The sequence below is a fragment of the Sinohyriopsis cumingii genome, chromosome 1 (genome assembly GCF_028554795.1).
Source record: "Sinohyriopsis cumingii isolate HCF-2022 chromosome 1, ASM2855479v2, whole genome shotgun sequence".
Taxonomy (NCBI): domain Eukaryota; kingdom Metazoa; phylum Mollusca; class Bivalvia; order Unionida; family Unionidae; genus Sinohyriopsis; species Sinohyriopsis cumingii.
The window spans coordinates 75,278,017-75,295,145 of NC_142961.1; the positions used below are offsets into that span (position 1 = coordinate 75,278,017).

The following is a 17,129-nucleotide window of genomic DNA, read 5'->3' on the forward strand; positions in this document are numbered from 1 at the left end:
TGCATTAAGGGGCAAGGTTTTGTTTGCCCCTGCAAAAGTATGGCTAAAGACATAGGTATTGCTTTTCCAGCATTGACTCTTATGATTCTGTATTGAAGTTTCCAAAAGTTGGATACAGTGGGTTATATCATAGCATTAGTGGCAAGTGAATTCAAAGTACTATGGAATGATGATCAAACTGACAGAACAGTTTTTGGCAAAAGGTCTTTAAGAAATAGAAGAAAGCTGGGTCTTAATATATGCCATTAATTTTTGGTGCTTCAGTTTGATTGAGTTCTAATCTGCAGTTTCTGTTTTAATAGATTTCATAAGTACAGGATCTTGCATGAATGCTTAGTTCAAAAAGTATATTTTTAAGCCCAACTAAAACTATTCTTTCATATAATGGCCTTCAGGAGATAAAATTAAAATTATTCTATTAGTTTCATAAATTTCAAATGAACCGAAGACAAATGTAAAATTCAATTTCTCACATGTTTGAGGGAAGTGGGACATCACTTTTCTGCTGGCATCATTGTTGTTAGCTGTTGTGGTTTTGGTTAGTTTTTTATTTGCGTATATTAACTAAATCCCTTGATGGATTTTGTCAATACATTGCATGAATCATTATGAAACACGGACAACCCTTTCTATGATATGTTTTCACTCACTCCTTTGACACTGGAGCAAAGGTCATAGTCATAGAAAATTTGCATTGAGGTTTTGATTCCCTTTATGGTCAATGAACTTATCTTTGTTATGCTTTTGCCAACATTTGTGGATTTTGGCACGAAATATTTTTATGTTATTAAATTAGTGTGCAACAAATAAATCAGTTTTTCTTTTTCAGGAGTGTGCGTGAAGAAGATGAGACTTGCCCTATTTGTTTGTTAGAAATGGTGGAAGGAGAAAGTTTGCTCAGGTGTGAAAATGGCTGCCAAAACAGGCTGCATCACCACTGTATTGCTATCTGTAAGTGATTTAATAATAATAAAAACTGTTGATTGAAAACTAAACCAGTCCTTTCATCTTTGTGAGGAATATTGCAAAATATTAGAAAGTAGTCACATGGCCATTACTTTTTTGGTGATATTTATGAAATATCTTACACATATAACACATTTTCTTCCTAATCTCCTGCATGCAAATCTGCAAAATCTTTCATTGTTCAAGAATTATAGCCACACTAGTCAAGAGACAATTACATCTGATTGCTTTCTTAGCATCCTAATAGGTCTGAACTAAATAGAATGTTTGGATGTTGAGATAAATCACAGAGAAAACCTAGGGACAATTTTGCCTTGTTATTGTTTAAAATTATATTGTGAAATGTTTTTAGCCCAAGATTGATGTTCACATTTCTGGATAGCGATAAACCATTTCCAAAATAAAAATGATTAAGAGCATGTCAGTACGGTATAAACACATTGATGCCTCAGTTCTCAGTGTGATCTCATGATAGATGTCTAATCCAGTAAATGACTGATGTGTTCCAATTTTTGTTTGATATAGGGTTTGAAGAATGCAGACGACAAAATGAGCCACTAATTTGTCCACTGTGTAGAGCTCACTGGAAAACTGCCAGTGTGGAAGTGAAGAGGTAATAATTCTTGTAATTTCCTTACTGGAAAAAGCTGATGGGCAAAGGCAAATTACCTTTAGAAAATAATTTTTTGTATTGTTTGTAAAGTATAAAGATACTGAGTCAACAGACAGTGTGTCATATTTTAGAGACACATACAAATCCTTGAAGAAAACTTTTAAAAGCCCTTTGCAGTACAAGAGTTGAATAATATTAGGATTTCTTTTTTTCTTCTTCCAGTAATGAAGTAAGTGCTCCAGAGCAACCCTTGGTCCCACCCAACACACGAGCCCCATCTCCGCAATTGGATCAAGATCTTCATACACCTGGGCGCCTTCCCTATGCTGAACCTATTCCACAGGAGCATGCTCAGTTGGCTGCACCCTGGATCGAGGTGTGTTTTGAGTTAATGTTTGACAAGCTCCGTTAGTGGAAGTAAAACATCGTAGTCACTTTTCCATCAGTGGCAGCATTGCCATCATCCATAGTTAAAGTTTTAATTTTCTTATATCTTGACCAAAGTTCCAGGTTGTTTTGTCTATGCAAGTGGATTGATGCGAGTCAGGCAAGCTCTATATTTGCCATTACAGTGCCATTGTGCTTTTTTTCTTTATGTTTTTTTAGATGGTATAAACATTCTTTATGTTTTAGATACCATAAACATGGAATAAACTGCACTGAAACTTGTGTTTCAAGCTCAGGTTTTTTTTATATAGTACTGCATGTACTATTGCATGAGCAGAACAGTTTGTAAGTGTATTAGATGCTTTGAAGAAAGCAGACTTTTTTTTCAGTAATTTTTTATAGGCTTAAATGAAAAGATAACTTACTTGCAATTGGACAGTATTGCTTTTTTAGGACACACATTTTTGAGTCCCCAAACCCCCCATCACTGCCTGAGAATATGCCAGGTATGTTACATTCTATCTGATGTAATAGGACAAGTGCTTTTGGACAGTAGATACCTTAAAATCTGAATCTATCATCAGAATACCAATAACAAGAATGAATCAATGTTATACTGATGATGACATCACTTACAAAAGGGAATTATGTTATTTAACCCTATATGTTTGTTTTACAGAATCTTGGAGAAGACTTGGTTGCATGTCTTTTCTCTAGAAATTGGTCAATCAGGGAAACGGGGCTAAAGCATCTTGGAAGGGAGGTCTTAGCTGTCTTGCTGCGAAACTCTGGAGATGGGCGGTCTGGTATTGTCCTTTCTCCAAATCGTCAGTCTGACCCATACAAGATACTTGAGTGCTTCTTCAGTGTCCTTGCATTTATGGTCTCTGATCCTGTATACAAAGTATTCATTGCAGGTCTGGTAAGTGGCTATGGGGGCATGAGAACTTTTTTGTTGATAAAATTGGATTTATGTAAATCAGATGTTTGTTTGCATTATTAACTCACTTGGAAAGGTTTAAATGAGCTTATGGTATGGTTCTGCCTCCATTGTACCTCATTCTTGATGTTTGCTTATGAGGCTTTATATTTTGGTTGAATACATTACTTGATAACATTAACATTTGGAAATAACCTTGGCTATCTCCAAATCCAGCCCTTCCTATGCACCATATCAATTAAGGGAAATAACTGAGATTACCTCCCCTTGTCCACTTCTAGGTGATAAGGACATGACTGCAATTAACATGTCTGCCCCTTTGTTAGAAGTGGAATAGGCAGTTCATGCCACATCAGAGTTGTTGAGGAATGTTGTGTCTACTTCCTTCTTATTTAACTTACTGGCGCTAGCTTTTATCGAGAAGAGAAGGCAGGGAGTGAGCCCACTTGGGAATTTGTGTGCTATATTTTATTGCCAGTGTAGTTAGCAATGTAGCTTATAACATAATGGTGAACACCCTAATAGTTTCCTGCAATTTTGATTTGAAAAAGCATTGGTGCTTTTTTGCAGCCTTCAGTCAAACCTCACCATATGGCAATATTTCGTTCTGTCCCTTTCAATCCCCCTATTGTTCTGGGACTGTATTCAGGAGGTTAGAAAGCTGGTGGCACAATAGTTACTACTTCAGCCATTCTTGTTAGTGCCTACCTTGTCTCAGTATTTACAAGGGTCATACCAGGGAAGGGATTACCATCAAGAAAAATATAGTAGTACATTATATCACACAGTCTTTTAAACTAGAGGCAGCTGTATGCCCCTAACTTTCACAGACAGGCCATAGGGTGTGAGAGAAAACAGTTTCTCCTCCCCCAGGCCTCCTGCCAACCAGCAATGACTTGCTGTCTCTCTCACTGGACTGTGGTCCTCCTGTGTGCATCAGACTATTTCTGTTTTGTCAGACTTTGATGAACTTCTTACCAATAAACATTTATGTTCAGGTTGTTTCGGATGGGGTCTAGATCTTATATATCAAGCCTCCAACCCCTTCATAATCCCTCTTCATAACAGAGATTGCCATGAAGATAGACATGTTATGTAAGGAGATAGAACGTTTGCTCAAAGCAGGTGGTGGAGTAAGTCCAAAAACCAAAATCCTTTTTCTGGTCACAAAAGCAATTGGTGAATTAGGACCAGTCATATACTTGAGCCAGTTTATATTGTAGCCCTGAAATTTAAAATTGGATATGGCAGGATGCATTCAGCTGTTATTGTGGCATAAAGAAAGTGCATTAAGTATTGATTTGTTTGACATTTCCATGTATCTGTTCACATGGTATCTATCTTGAAAGTTCTTTCAGTTTTCTCCCTTCCATTCTGCCTCAGCCTCAGCCTCAGCCTCAGCCCATGATTAACCAAAACGTTGGACTGTGCCATATCCCACCTCAGGATATTGTGCCCTCCACAGCAATAGCAGTGTACACGGATGATACTCTGGATGCAAAGTTGGCTTTTAGGTCAGGATATGAACAGCCTTATCTCCTTAATTCACAGCTTAGGGCTGGTAGTCAATGTAGAAATGTCAGACCTTTGTCCCTGTTCAGCCTTATGTTCATCCAGGTAAGGAGTTTCTAGTTCATTACAACTTGATTTGTCTTCCAAATGCATCAAATGTATTCCCTATGTGTGTGAGGCATCAACCAGGATATACATTAAAGTGAAGTAATTTTTCATTCAACTTGGCTTGCCCAATGCAGCAGTAAACTTACTCTGTCTTGGCCACCTTTTCATGTACTCTCTGCAAATCTTTCTTCTAGCACATTGGCACTTAATGTTAATTTGTTTAGCTTACCAGATTATAATCTCTACCACAATCAAACACTTAAGGTTTCCATGGCTATCTGGGAGTAGATAGCAGTGGAAATACCTTTGGACCCAAACAACCAACCAACCAGCCAACCAAAAGTGACGATCTTTTTTTCGATGCCAGTTTGTCCAGTTGTGGGGACACTCTTGCTGCTGTGATTCTTGATCATAGCAGCAAGTGGAATTGCAAGAGCTGGCTCTTCACATTAACAATCAGTCTCTTGGAAATTAAGGTCAGTAGCCATGCCTCCCACTTTGGAAGGATCACATTCCTAGGAAAGACAGTTTTGATAATATCTATTGGAGTTAATTACCTTTTCAAACAAAGGGGATGTAATCACCAGAGCTCTGCATTATGATATGGGAGTTCCACCATTGGTGTGCCCGATACTATATATACATAACAGTCTGATGCTTAAGCATCCTGACTGATTCATTATCGAGGAAAAACCAACTGCTTCATATAGCATGTCTACAACACATCCTTCTTTCATTGAGTTTGCAGTCTGTTTGTCTGATCAAAGACCTAGGTGCAACAAAGATGGAACAAAAAACATTCAACCTTTATCTCTTCATTCCTGGACCTGAAGACCTGGGCTGTAAATGCTGTCATTTATCGGGGATGGAATGTTGGTCTGTGTCTTATTTACAGCACTTTTAATACTGAAACTCGTCCAAAAGATGAGGGGCAATGGTTTCAGTATAATACTGGGACAGATTCTGGAGAGGATTTGGACATTTAGAAGGCCCTTCACTGTGAAGGAATATATGGGGAGGTGGCACATTTTCACTGACTGATATCACGTTAAATATGTTGTTCAACACTTAGCATCCATCCCTCACTTTGCTGACTTCTGTCATTTTCTATTTTAGTGTCAAAGTTATCTCCTATCACAATGAAGGAATACAGTTGCTTGATTTCAGACATCATGGAAGAATAAGTATTGTTTATAACAATAATCTTTCTGACCTTCTGTCCAGCTTTGACCTGTCAAGGTCTTGCTTATTCTTGTTCCCCAGATGGAACCTTTTCTGTGTTTTGACATGGCTGGACATGTCCACCTTCAAGTACATCTGTGACCTTGCTGTATCATGTAAGAGTTGCTTCCTGAGCTACATGCTTTGAATCCAAACTACATGGAGTGTTTGTTCTGACAGTTCAGTAATGCTAATGACACATGCTGCTTTCATCTCTCAGAACAGGTTACTGTGTACAGGCAATAAAAAAATAACCATTTCTGTCAAGAGAAGCAAAGCTGCAGGAAGTGGTTTATGCTTTCAGATGCTGTGTGAGGTGCAACCGAAACACCTCTCAGAGGTTATTCTTACTGATTAAGATAGGATAGCACAATAGAAGTCAACAAGCACTGGCCTTTTGGCTGTAGCTGTTATTACGTTGTTGTACTAAGAATCCTGACAGGGTCATGTAAGATTCATGAATATCTCAGGTTATTAAATAATGAGCATTCCATGAGCATGTCCTTAAAATGACATGTTTCATTGCAAGACAGGGTGTAGTCAGTTGGCTGTCATGTCCAGTCTGCTTTTTTCAGCACCTGCTTTTGAAATAGGACCTCACAGAGAAGAGCAGAGTCTAATTGGACCACAGGTAGCTGTCCATATGGTTACCGCTATTGGTTGATGACAGCATAACCTCAGTTCTGGGCATAGCCTCATAGCTTTTGCTCAGTGCAACCAAGAAACATTTGCAGATAAGGCAGTAGTGAAGAAGTAGACTCTGTAAATATCTGACAAGCTTAAATAAATGATCTTTGGTTGTCCTATCATCATGGTAACAGTCATTGTGTTCCTACAGGGCGACATGGTGTAGAATTATAAACACAGTGGTATCATACAGTAGAATTGTAAAAAAAAACCTGGTATCAGACAGTTGAATTATAGGCACAGTGGTATCAGACAGTGGAATTGTAAGCACAGTGGTATCAATCGGTAGAATTCTAAACACAGTGGTATCAGACAGTGGAATTGTAAGCACAGTGGTATCGATCGGTAAAATTCTAAACACTGGTATCAGACAGTGGAATTGTAAGCACAGTGGTATCAATCAGTAGAATTCTAAACACAGTGATATTCGACAGTAGAATTCTAAACACAGTGGTATCAGACAGTGGAATTGTAAGCACAGTGGTATCAGTCGGTAGAATTCTAAACACATTGGTATCAGACAGTGGAATTGTAAGCACAGTGGTATCAGACAGTGGAATTCTAAGCACAGTGGTATAAATCGGTAGAATTATAAACACGGTATCAGACAGTAGAATTGTAAGCACAGTGGTATCAATCAGTAGAATTCTAAACACAGTGGTATCAGACAGTAGAATTCTAAGCACAGTGGTATTAGACAGTGGAATTGTAAGCACAGTGGTATCAATCAGTAGAATTATAAACACAGTGGTATCAGACAGTAGAATTCTAAACACAGTGGTATCAGACAGTGGGATTGTAAGCACAGTGGTATAAATCGGTAGAATTATAAACACAGTGGTATCAGACAGTAGAATTCTAAACACAGTGGTATCAGACTGGAATTATAAGCACAGTGGTATCAATGGAATTATAAGCACAGTGGTATCAATCAGTAGAATTATAAACACAGTGGTATCAGACAGTAGAATTGTAAGCACAGTGGTATCAATCGGTAGAATTATAAACTGGTATCAGACATTGGTGTCAAACAGAGTTGTAAACACAATAGTATCATATGGTAAAATTGTAAACACATTGGTGTCAAACAGAGCTGTAAACACAATGGTATCATATGGTAGAATTGTAAATACTAGTATCCAACAACAGACTTTGTAAACACTGTGGTTTAGTCTTATTCTTGTGACTCTCCTACAGCCTTGATTCTGTCTTCTGGCTTTTGTATGGTGTTTAAAAATGAGCGATTCAAAGTATAAAGAACAGAATATAAAACACAAGGTAATTTCATTATATTTCACAAATGGACAAAAATTTATGGGAGTAGGTTTCAAGCATAACTTGTATTTTAAAAAAACTTTTATTTTAGAAAAGCCTGAGAACAGTCATATCACACATACCATGCAGAGAAGAGCAACAGAGAGCTCGACTGAGAGTGCTCATCAAACCTGTTGTGGATGCAATTATCATCAAGTGTACAGATGGAAATAGGTATTATTTATATGTCAGCCTTTGGACCTCCTCGTCTCTCATCATACAGATTATTTGTAAAATCAGAAATTTAATTAAAACAGTGATTTAAATATAGAATGCATTTAAATATGGACATGGGGCTACAATGGCTTGAGACAAATTATCCTTCCCAAGAAAGGAATGCTGGTTTTTTTAAAATTTTAGTAACACTCTATATGTTGCTCTTCATTCATGTTAACTGATCATAATACCTTAAGGATACAATATTACTTTGCTCTGTGCCTTTTGTTCTTACCTGTATGAGTCATTAATACATGCATTCAACAATGTGTACTTGAATTTTTATATATTTTGCAATATGAATTATATACCCTTAAGTCATGCAGGTAAAATGTTCTCTATTGGAACCATAACATTTTTTGCAGTGAACACCTTGGTAAGTTATAAACAGCATTGCATGAAATCTTTTGTATAAAATTCCACTTATTTTCAGATACATACAGATAAGTTTTCTGTAGATAGCTTATAGTAATATACCATCCACTTCAGTAGTTACAAATTGATGATACGGTAACTGCATCTGTATAGGCTTTCACTTGGGTTGTTGTTTTCACAGTTTATAAATCAATGCTTTCCTGGCTGCACCTGTATAAATACATGGTCCATAGGGAACCTTGAAAAGCCTTGAAAAATGAATTGTTCCCTCAAGACCTTGAAAATTCAAAATATTATCTGGGTACCTTGAAAAGCCTTGATTTTCATGAAACCAAAAGGAATTAATAAATAGTTAAATTCGTTTTACAGAATTAAATAAAAATAAAAGGGGAAAAAAAACAACAACAACAAATCTCTTGCTAAGTTTAGCCAGAACTGACATTTTTCCACAACTGGCCACTGCGCAGTTGTACATTTTGAACTTCCGATTGTACAAAGCCCAGATGTAGCAGTGGTTTAAATTTGAATCATTTGCTTCAACATGGCTAGCTGCCGATTCCAACTTTGGTGGCTTGATGAAGAAAAATATAAAGTTTGGATTATGAGGTCTTTCTCAGAGAGCTTTGCAGAATGCAAATTATACCATAAGGATATTGATTTGCATGCAGTGGGAGAGAGTGATCCATGTTCACATGCAGCTGAAGAAAAACCAAGCTCTTGTAATGGCGCTTAATACAGGCAAAACAAGAAGCCTTCAGCATGAAATCATTTTTGACAAAAAACGTATGTCTGTGAACACAGAGATTCAAGTTTTAAAATAGAAACTGTATATAGTCTTAATTTGGGGTTGAGTGGAAATAGGACAGACAGTAAATAAACACGATAAATCTAAAAAATATAGAATACAGCTAAACAGAAAAATATTAATATATCTAATATGAAATGGTTTCAAATATCCGTACACTCTTTTTAAATAAGTGATAATATAAAAACAAATATCTTTACTTTTTTTTTGTTTATGAGGATGAGAGAAGAAGAAAGGAAGGTACTGAAAAAGACATTGAGACAATGACATCTGCTGATGATGACTATGCATTGAAAGCAAAGATTAATAGGAAAATTGCCTTTATCACGACATCAAAATAATTTGAGGAAAAGGGAAAAGGACAAAGTCTTTAAACTTGGAGCTCTTGAAAAATAGCTTGATGACAAGCTACAAGAACTTAAAAATTCACTCTAAAATATTTTGGACTTTGTAAATAGCGTAGTTTAGACAGAGGAAAATGAACTTCATTCAGTGACTACATTATTCTAATGCCCAGATGTAGGATGTTTAATATTAATGGGGAAAGATATTAATGATCATACTATTGACTTCATGTTTTATTTTATTTTATTTTTTTAAAATTAGTTTTGTTTTTTAAAAATAAGATTGCAAGAAATGTTCTTCGTATAGAGTAATAGTAAGAATTAACTTGTGTTTACATACAGTTTCATTTATGTATCCTTTAAAATTAATGTAATAATGTACCTGAAAAACATGATTTTGAACATTGAAAAACATTGAAAACTTTGAAAGAAATATGCTACTAACCCTGTAAATATTGTCTTGCCCTGTTTATATTTACAGAGCCTAAATATAGGCAGGACTTGATGAAAGCATTGTTAACACCTGATGGGTGTGGATGATTACCATAATACATATATAGAGTGTGTGGGATGTTCAGTATGCATGGTATTGATGAGTTAGTGGGCTACAGTACTTGCAGACAATCTAAATGGAAAGAGAAAGCAGAGAAATACATTTTGAGAGGATTTAGCATGGATGCTAACACCAGAGATGCCAAATCATCCAATTTGATTATAGCATTTTAGAGAATTGAGCCATCCTTCCAAGAAAAATCCAAGCTCTGATTGAAACACACAAAAAAAATCTGATATTTTTGCAGTTATATTTGTGCAAAACATTAAGAAAGGAATAGATGATAAAGGCTTTATGAAATGCCCCCACTTCTGTGTTTGGTTGCTTACATGCTCAGTGAGACATCCGGTTGGGTTACTTATTTTGTAGTCACCTTATTACTTTGCCTCAGTTTGTGATTATGTACTGCATCATAAAAAATGGATGTCATCAAGTGTGGTAGGCATATAAGACCATTTTAAGATAGCTTCAACACTTGTTGCACTGCTTTGATTTGTTCCAATATTTGTTCCTAGGGTTGGCTTTGTTCAGATTTTGTATTCTCAAGGTTTGTGCTCACATTTTTTTAATTCTCATTAGTTGACATCTCTGTTGGATAAGTATGGCAATGCAGAGGGTTCAACAGCAATAAACAAATGAGATCACTTTCAGCTACAGCTGTGCAAACAGCCACAGCTCAGTTCTGCCAACACAACTGTACACCATTTTTTCAGTGGTCCCAATAGTACAGATTCCTCAGGTGTACATTGGCCAGTCTTCTCTCCCAGTAAGATATGGGCCAGGTCGAGAACATGCCAGTCCAACTTGGATACTGTCTTGTTCAATGCAAGAGGGATTGGTTTTATGGATCAAACATCCCATAATCTGTCCAAGCATAAGAACTTAACATCATTATGGGAAATAAAATGGCCTTGTTTTGCCATAATGAGATTCTGCCATCCAACTCAAATTGCACAAGATGGGTACCAAGGTCAATCTTACCGTTAATGTCATATGACAAAATCGCATTGTCTTGTATGCTGTCCTGACATAAGAACACCAGCACTCTTATGGATTAGACTTTCCCATTAGAGTGCCGGAAGACACCGTGTTAACTCCAGGCCCAGTTCAGTGCCTTGTAACCTACTTAATACAGAATCAACTGGATCACAAGCAAGGAATCAGTCATTACCAATTACAAAACTTGGTACCTCTAAAGCTCTTTTTTGTGCCTATATCACTTTAGGATAGTCCATCTAAACTTACTCTTATGGCTGCATCTGTGTGGACATTTCAGTCCCAAAAGACTGAGACTATGCTAACAATGGGGAGGACATGCTTAGCATTGGACATTAAATTATATATCAGTTGGGATGACTTCTACTTTGGTTAGCTGTCACTTTCAACAGTCTTCACCAACACCATCATATATTGTACAAGAGGTGCAAGTGTCACCACACTCTTCTAAAGACAATGACTTATGTTCATTAGTTCCATCAACCTTGCTCCGACTAACCATAACAAGAGAGGACTATTTTTAAAGTATCAATTAAAGATTTCACTTGTTACCACCAATTTTTGTGTCCCATCTCTACTTGCTGTATCACAGCTAGGTCCAGAGCCAGAGCATCTGTTGAGATTTTAATCAAGAAAGAACAACCAGTGTTCACACTGTTACCAGAGTCTGGTGGAGAGGTTGACTTATTGGGTTGTTTAGATAGGCAATTACAGGACACTAATATAAATAGCGCCTTGTTTTCACAGAGATGACTACATCCAGTTTCAATAAAGCATTCTGTAAGACACACCAGTGTTTCACACAAAAGTCCCAGTGGTAGACATTGCAGGCTTTAGAAAGTTAAATACCTCTTCACAAAGGATGGACCAGAAGCAATGACACACATTTTGTATGGAATGTTGGTAAAGTGTCGGACATGGTCTCCATGGCAGTATTTCAGCAAGCAGAAATAAGCTTTTCCTCTCCCACCATGATACCAGTGGATATCCATAGGAAAATGTCTTGCGAATGGCACAAGTACTAAACAGATCAGCATGCTGTCTGATATCGTGACAAGAGTGGTTAAGTTACAACCCATGGAAAGAGATGAAGTGCTCTTCACTCCACCTTTCGAAAATAGCACCACAAAGCCATGGTGAGATCACAGCATTTTTCTTTCAGTCACGTGGAGGAAGTACATAAGCGGCTACCAAAGAAGAGAGACCAACTGAACAGAAAGGACACTCTTAGGACACACCAGGTGAGGAAATTGGCCTTCAGACCCTTTAGATGTGCAAGTCTGCAGTTCTCAACAAGAAATGTGGACAAAAAGGAGAGGAGTGGATAACTATTGCCCAAGTTTCTCCATATAACAACTTTGCTGTGGAATGAAATGACACAATTCTCATGGCACCCTTATCAAATATCTTGGTGGGGGAAAAAAAGCTCTACTTATTTGCTTTCAAATGGGTAGGAATTTGCCATAAATATTTATAGATCTGATAAGTCATTTCAGATTGCCTCCATATCACATGTAACATTCCTCCTCCATCATCTAGGATACTTTCAGCTGCAGACATCCAAAAATAACTGTTTAAGGCCAGTGTCCTGCAGCAAGAAATAAACTTCTCCAGAAAAGTTTGGTCGAGATTGTTCACACCGCAAAATTACTGGGCTTTTACTCAAGACTGTTCTTGGTGCCAGAGGCCTGCAGCACTCTTTGACCAGTTATAGACCAGACCTGCCAACCCTCACAATTTTACCTCAAGTCTTATGAAATCACCCTTACAATACAGACTTACAGAATAAAAGCAAAAGCTACATAAATATGATTGTTGTGGTAATATCCAGATAACTGGCTCGTCCATGTTCATTTGGATCTGGGTTTCATATTAGATTTAGTGGAGATAGTCAGGGAACCAGAATAACTTTCCAGTAGTACCTCAGAAGCTTTAAACTGCACATACTTTTTATGCCAAGCATCTACATTATGAAACTGTTGATTATAGAATTTTTAAATATGGAATCTTGCAAGTGATGCATGTTGAAGGCAAAGGGAAAATAACCCTTTTAAAATGTGTTAATAATCAGTACAGAATAAAAAGGTGTATTCAGATTCAGATGATTAAAAGCAGGAAGGGACACACATTTATTGTAAATCACATGTCGATTTGAATGTCTTGTGGTGTGAGATATGATTTCTTTCATGATGTGAAATGGAAAAAAGATTCCAATAATTACGTAGAGTTAAGAGATAGCAACAAGCGATTGAACTGCATAGGGTTTGGAACTGAAGTTTGTGCAAATGTACTTGAGGTAAATAAGGTATACGTGTCCTTTACACTTTTCGGTTGAACATAATGTTTACTATCGCTGAATGTTTTGAATAATGAACTTTTCAAATACATGTTTTCTAACCTTAGCAGTGTCTGATATTTTGTTACATTTTATAGAAAATGGGTCAAACTTACAGAAGAAAAAATCAAATGTCTTACTGGGACGGTCTTATTAGGGTTGGCAGATCTGGTAGACCTCAGGTCTCAAGCGTTTCATACAGGCACCATGGTTCAAAATGGAAACACGAAGGAGGGATTTAAGTTACATTCTTGAGGGAGATTTGCAGTAAGCATAGATTTTTCAACATGCTTACCTACATGTCCCAATTCATAGCTTCTCCAGGAAGGTCCTTTGGTTTCCCTTCAGGGATACTGTATAATCAGTTCAGTATACTCCCTTTAGGTCTCAACATCACTTCTTGGATCTTGACAGGAATTATGGACAGTCTTACTTCAGGACTATCTCGGAGACATCCAGGTACCTGGACAACATACTTCAAAAACACCAGGTGAGTTATATTTTAAATCGTTACATGAAATCCCATGTTACACTTTTCCTCAACCATGGATTCCCTGTTTGCAAGGAGAAAGCTGATACCATACCAGCTCAACATTTCACCCAGTTGAGTATAAAGTTGAAGAAAAAAAACTGAACAGAGTATGTACCCACAGGAATATGCATTGAAAATCATTCAGTGTTAACTTCATTGCTTGCAACGGGATATATTGCAGTTGGGATCTTGGATGGCTGAGTTGTCGAAGGCACTCACCTTTTTTTTTTCTCTTCAAAACAACTATTCATCATTACTTAAATTCATCATTAAAGAAAAGGGCCTATTGTTTTCACATAAGATTCACTATTTATTTGGTCTCTAAATTTGTAGTTTGAAGCAACCACAAAATCCAAGAAAATTGGTATGCCATGAAAAATAGTGAATTGACAGTATCACTTTCTCTATGAAAAACAAGTGTATTTAAAGTCTGAATCCAAGAGATGAAGGTTAGATCTCACACACAGTTGATTGTTCCGGTCACCTACAACCCCTTATTTTGTCACTGGATGGTTAGATGACACACACAGGTGATTGTTCTGGTCAACTACAATCCCATATTTTGTCTTTGGAAGGTTAGATCAAACACTCCGGTGATTGTTCTGGTCACCTATAACCCCATATTTTGGCATTCAAAATTAGATCACACACACATACAGGTAATTGTTCTGGGCACCTACAACCCCTTATTTAGCATTTACAGTGCTTTATATGAGTACTTTCAGCAAATGATGTGTGAGAACTGTCAGAGTAGTACTTTGATCAATGATGTTTTTTTCTTTCTTTCTGCAGGCGCACTAATCAGCTGTCTCTATCAACAATGGCAGAATTAGCTAAAGGGCAGCATGGAGAGCTCGCTGTAGGACATGAGCTTGTCAATCCAGGTCAGTCAGTTTTACATATTGGTGCTCACATTGTATAAGGTTGGATACTAATGGACAATCTGAAAATGTGTTCAATGATGCCTTACTATGTTTGATCATGTTATAAAAAAGCACGTTCCTTGCAATCAAAGCAGACACTAGAGATATCACTTTATTATCTTTGTTATCATTATTATTTTTGACACAAGTGTCAACATTATGTTTTTAGCTCACATGGACTTAGGTTTACAAGATATCAAAAACAACTAATATGATTACCATTGCAGCCATCTTGAAAATCTTTTTATCACTCCTGAAGAATATAAATTCATATTCAACATGGTGTTTTCACTAGAAGAGATATTATGAAATATAGTTACTCCTAAATGAAAATGGTGCTGCCAGCACAACCGGTATTGTGAAATTCTTTGTACTGCTTTTCCTCCTGAACACAGTCATACCATTGATGGGCTTTTACCAAAAGACATTATTACTCCTAAATGAAAATGTTGCTGCCAGGACATCCAATATGGCCACCACATGTTAAAAATCTTGCTATTGCTACTCAAACCTGAACAAACAGTCATATCACCATGGAATTTTTTTAAAATGACTTCTTATGATAATTTATTGGTTATTAATAAAAATGGTGCCAAATTAACTAATAATATGACCACCACAACAGCCATCTTGAACATCTTGTTATTGATACACTCCTGGATGGAAATTCTTATCAACACAGAGATTTCACCAGCTGACTTTTTGTGGTATTGGGTTGATCTTAAATAAAAATGTTGGCAATATGGTTGCTACAGTTGCCATCTTGAAAATCTTATCACTGCTCATCCTGGATGCATTTCATCATTGGATTTTCACCAGAAGATGGTACTGAATGAAAGTCGTGTCAGTCTGATGTTGTGTGACCATCATTGCAGCTATCTTGAAAATCTTGTTATTCCTACTACTAAATGGTAAGTCAGAAGACTAATTATGATATCTAGGTTAAAAAAATGCCTGGGATCCCATTTAAGAGATATTTTGATTCCTACTGAATGTATAGTATCTAGTTGGTGTATCCAATAAAGTTCTCAGTCTTTCTGATTAATGTTGCTATTAGAGAGCTCTGGATTAGATTGGATGATTTCTATTATCTGATACTGAACACAGTTTATGTTGTGGTCAGATTGGATGATTTCTATTGTCTGATATTGAACACAGTTTATGTTTTGGTCAGATTGGATGATTTCTATTATCTGATACTGAATACAGTTTATGTTGTGGTCAGATTGGATGATTTCTATTATCTGATATTGAACACAGTTTATGTTGTGGTCAGATTGGATGATTTCTATTATCTGATACTGAATACAGTTTATGTTGTGGTCAGATTGGATGATTTCTGTTATCTGCTACTGAACATAGCTTATGTTGTGGTCAGATTGGATGATTTATGTTATCTGCTACTGAACATAGCTTATGTTGTGGTCAGATTGGATGATTTCTGTTTTCTGATACTGAACACACTTTATGTTGTGGTCAGATTGGATGATTTATATTATCTGATACTGAACACAATTTATATTGTGGTCAGATTTGATGATTTCAGTTATCTGATACTGAACACAATTTATGTTGTGGTGAGATTGGATCATTTCTATTATCTGATACTGAACACAATTTATGTTGTGGTGAGATTGGATGATTTATATTATCTGATACTGAACACAATTTATGTTGTGGTCAGATTGGATGAATTCTATTATCTGATACTGAACACAGTTTATGTTATGGTCAGATTGGACGATTTCAATTTTCTGATACTGAACACAATTTATGTTGTGATCGGATTGGATGATTTATATTATCTGATACTGAAAACAATTTATGTTGTGATCAGATTGGATGATTTCTGTTATCTGATACTGAACACAGTTTATGTTGTGATCAGGTTGGTTAAAGTGTTTAGACCCTAGGTCTTCTTATTTCAGATATTCCTAAGGTGTTATGTTATTCTCACTTTTAACTTGTTTTTAGTTTCACTTGCATATTGTTTCCTGCAGAAATGGCATTTGAGTAAGTAAATAACATAATGTTGTGGTACAATGACCTCTTTACTTGGAAGTGTATTGGAGGGTTTTAAATGGGCTTTTAAATATTCATGCATAAAGTGCAGTTAATGGTCTCACAATATAATACTTTGTTTGCAAATGATTTACCCATAAAACATGGATGTTTACTTGAAAATTTAGCTCTTATTGATTTTTTAATGTAAAACCAATTCTGTAAGCAAAAATGGGAATGTATATAGTAGAGTCAGGTTAACAAATGGCCAGAGAAATTTCTTAGCATGTTGGATCAAGTA

At 36.5% G+C, this 17,129-nt stretch overlaps 1 protein-coding gene across 1 annotated transcript in view; it reads left to right on the top strand.

The window, feature by feature from the left end:
• LOC149807137 (mitogen-activated protein kinase kinase kinase 1-like) overlaps nucleotides 1-17,129 on the top strand; it is a 128,324-nt gene that overhangs the window by 61,049 nt on the left and 50,146 nt on the right. Inside the window, exons 10-15 of the mRNA XM_089962584.1 lie at nucleotides 830-951; nucleotides 1,492-1,579; nucleotides 1,802-1,955; nucleotides 2,646-2,888; nucleotides 7,801-7,922; nucleotides 14,697-14,788. Coding sequence (XP_089818710.1) covers nucleotides 830-951; nucleotides 1,492-1,579; nucleotides 1,802-1,955; nucleotides 2,646-2,888; nucleotides 7,801-7,922; nucleotides 14,697-14,788 — 821 coding nt within the window. The remainder of the gene's footprint in view (nucleotides 1-829; nucleotides 952-1,491; nucleotides 1,580-1,801; nucleotides 1,956-2,645; nucleotides 2,889-7,800; nucleotides 7,923-14,696; nucleotides 14,789-17,129) is intronic.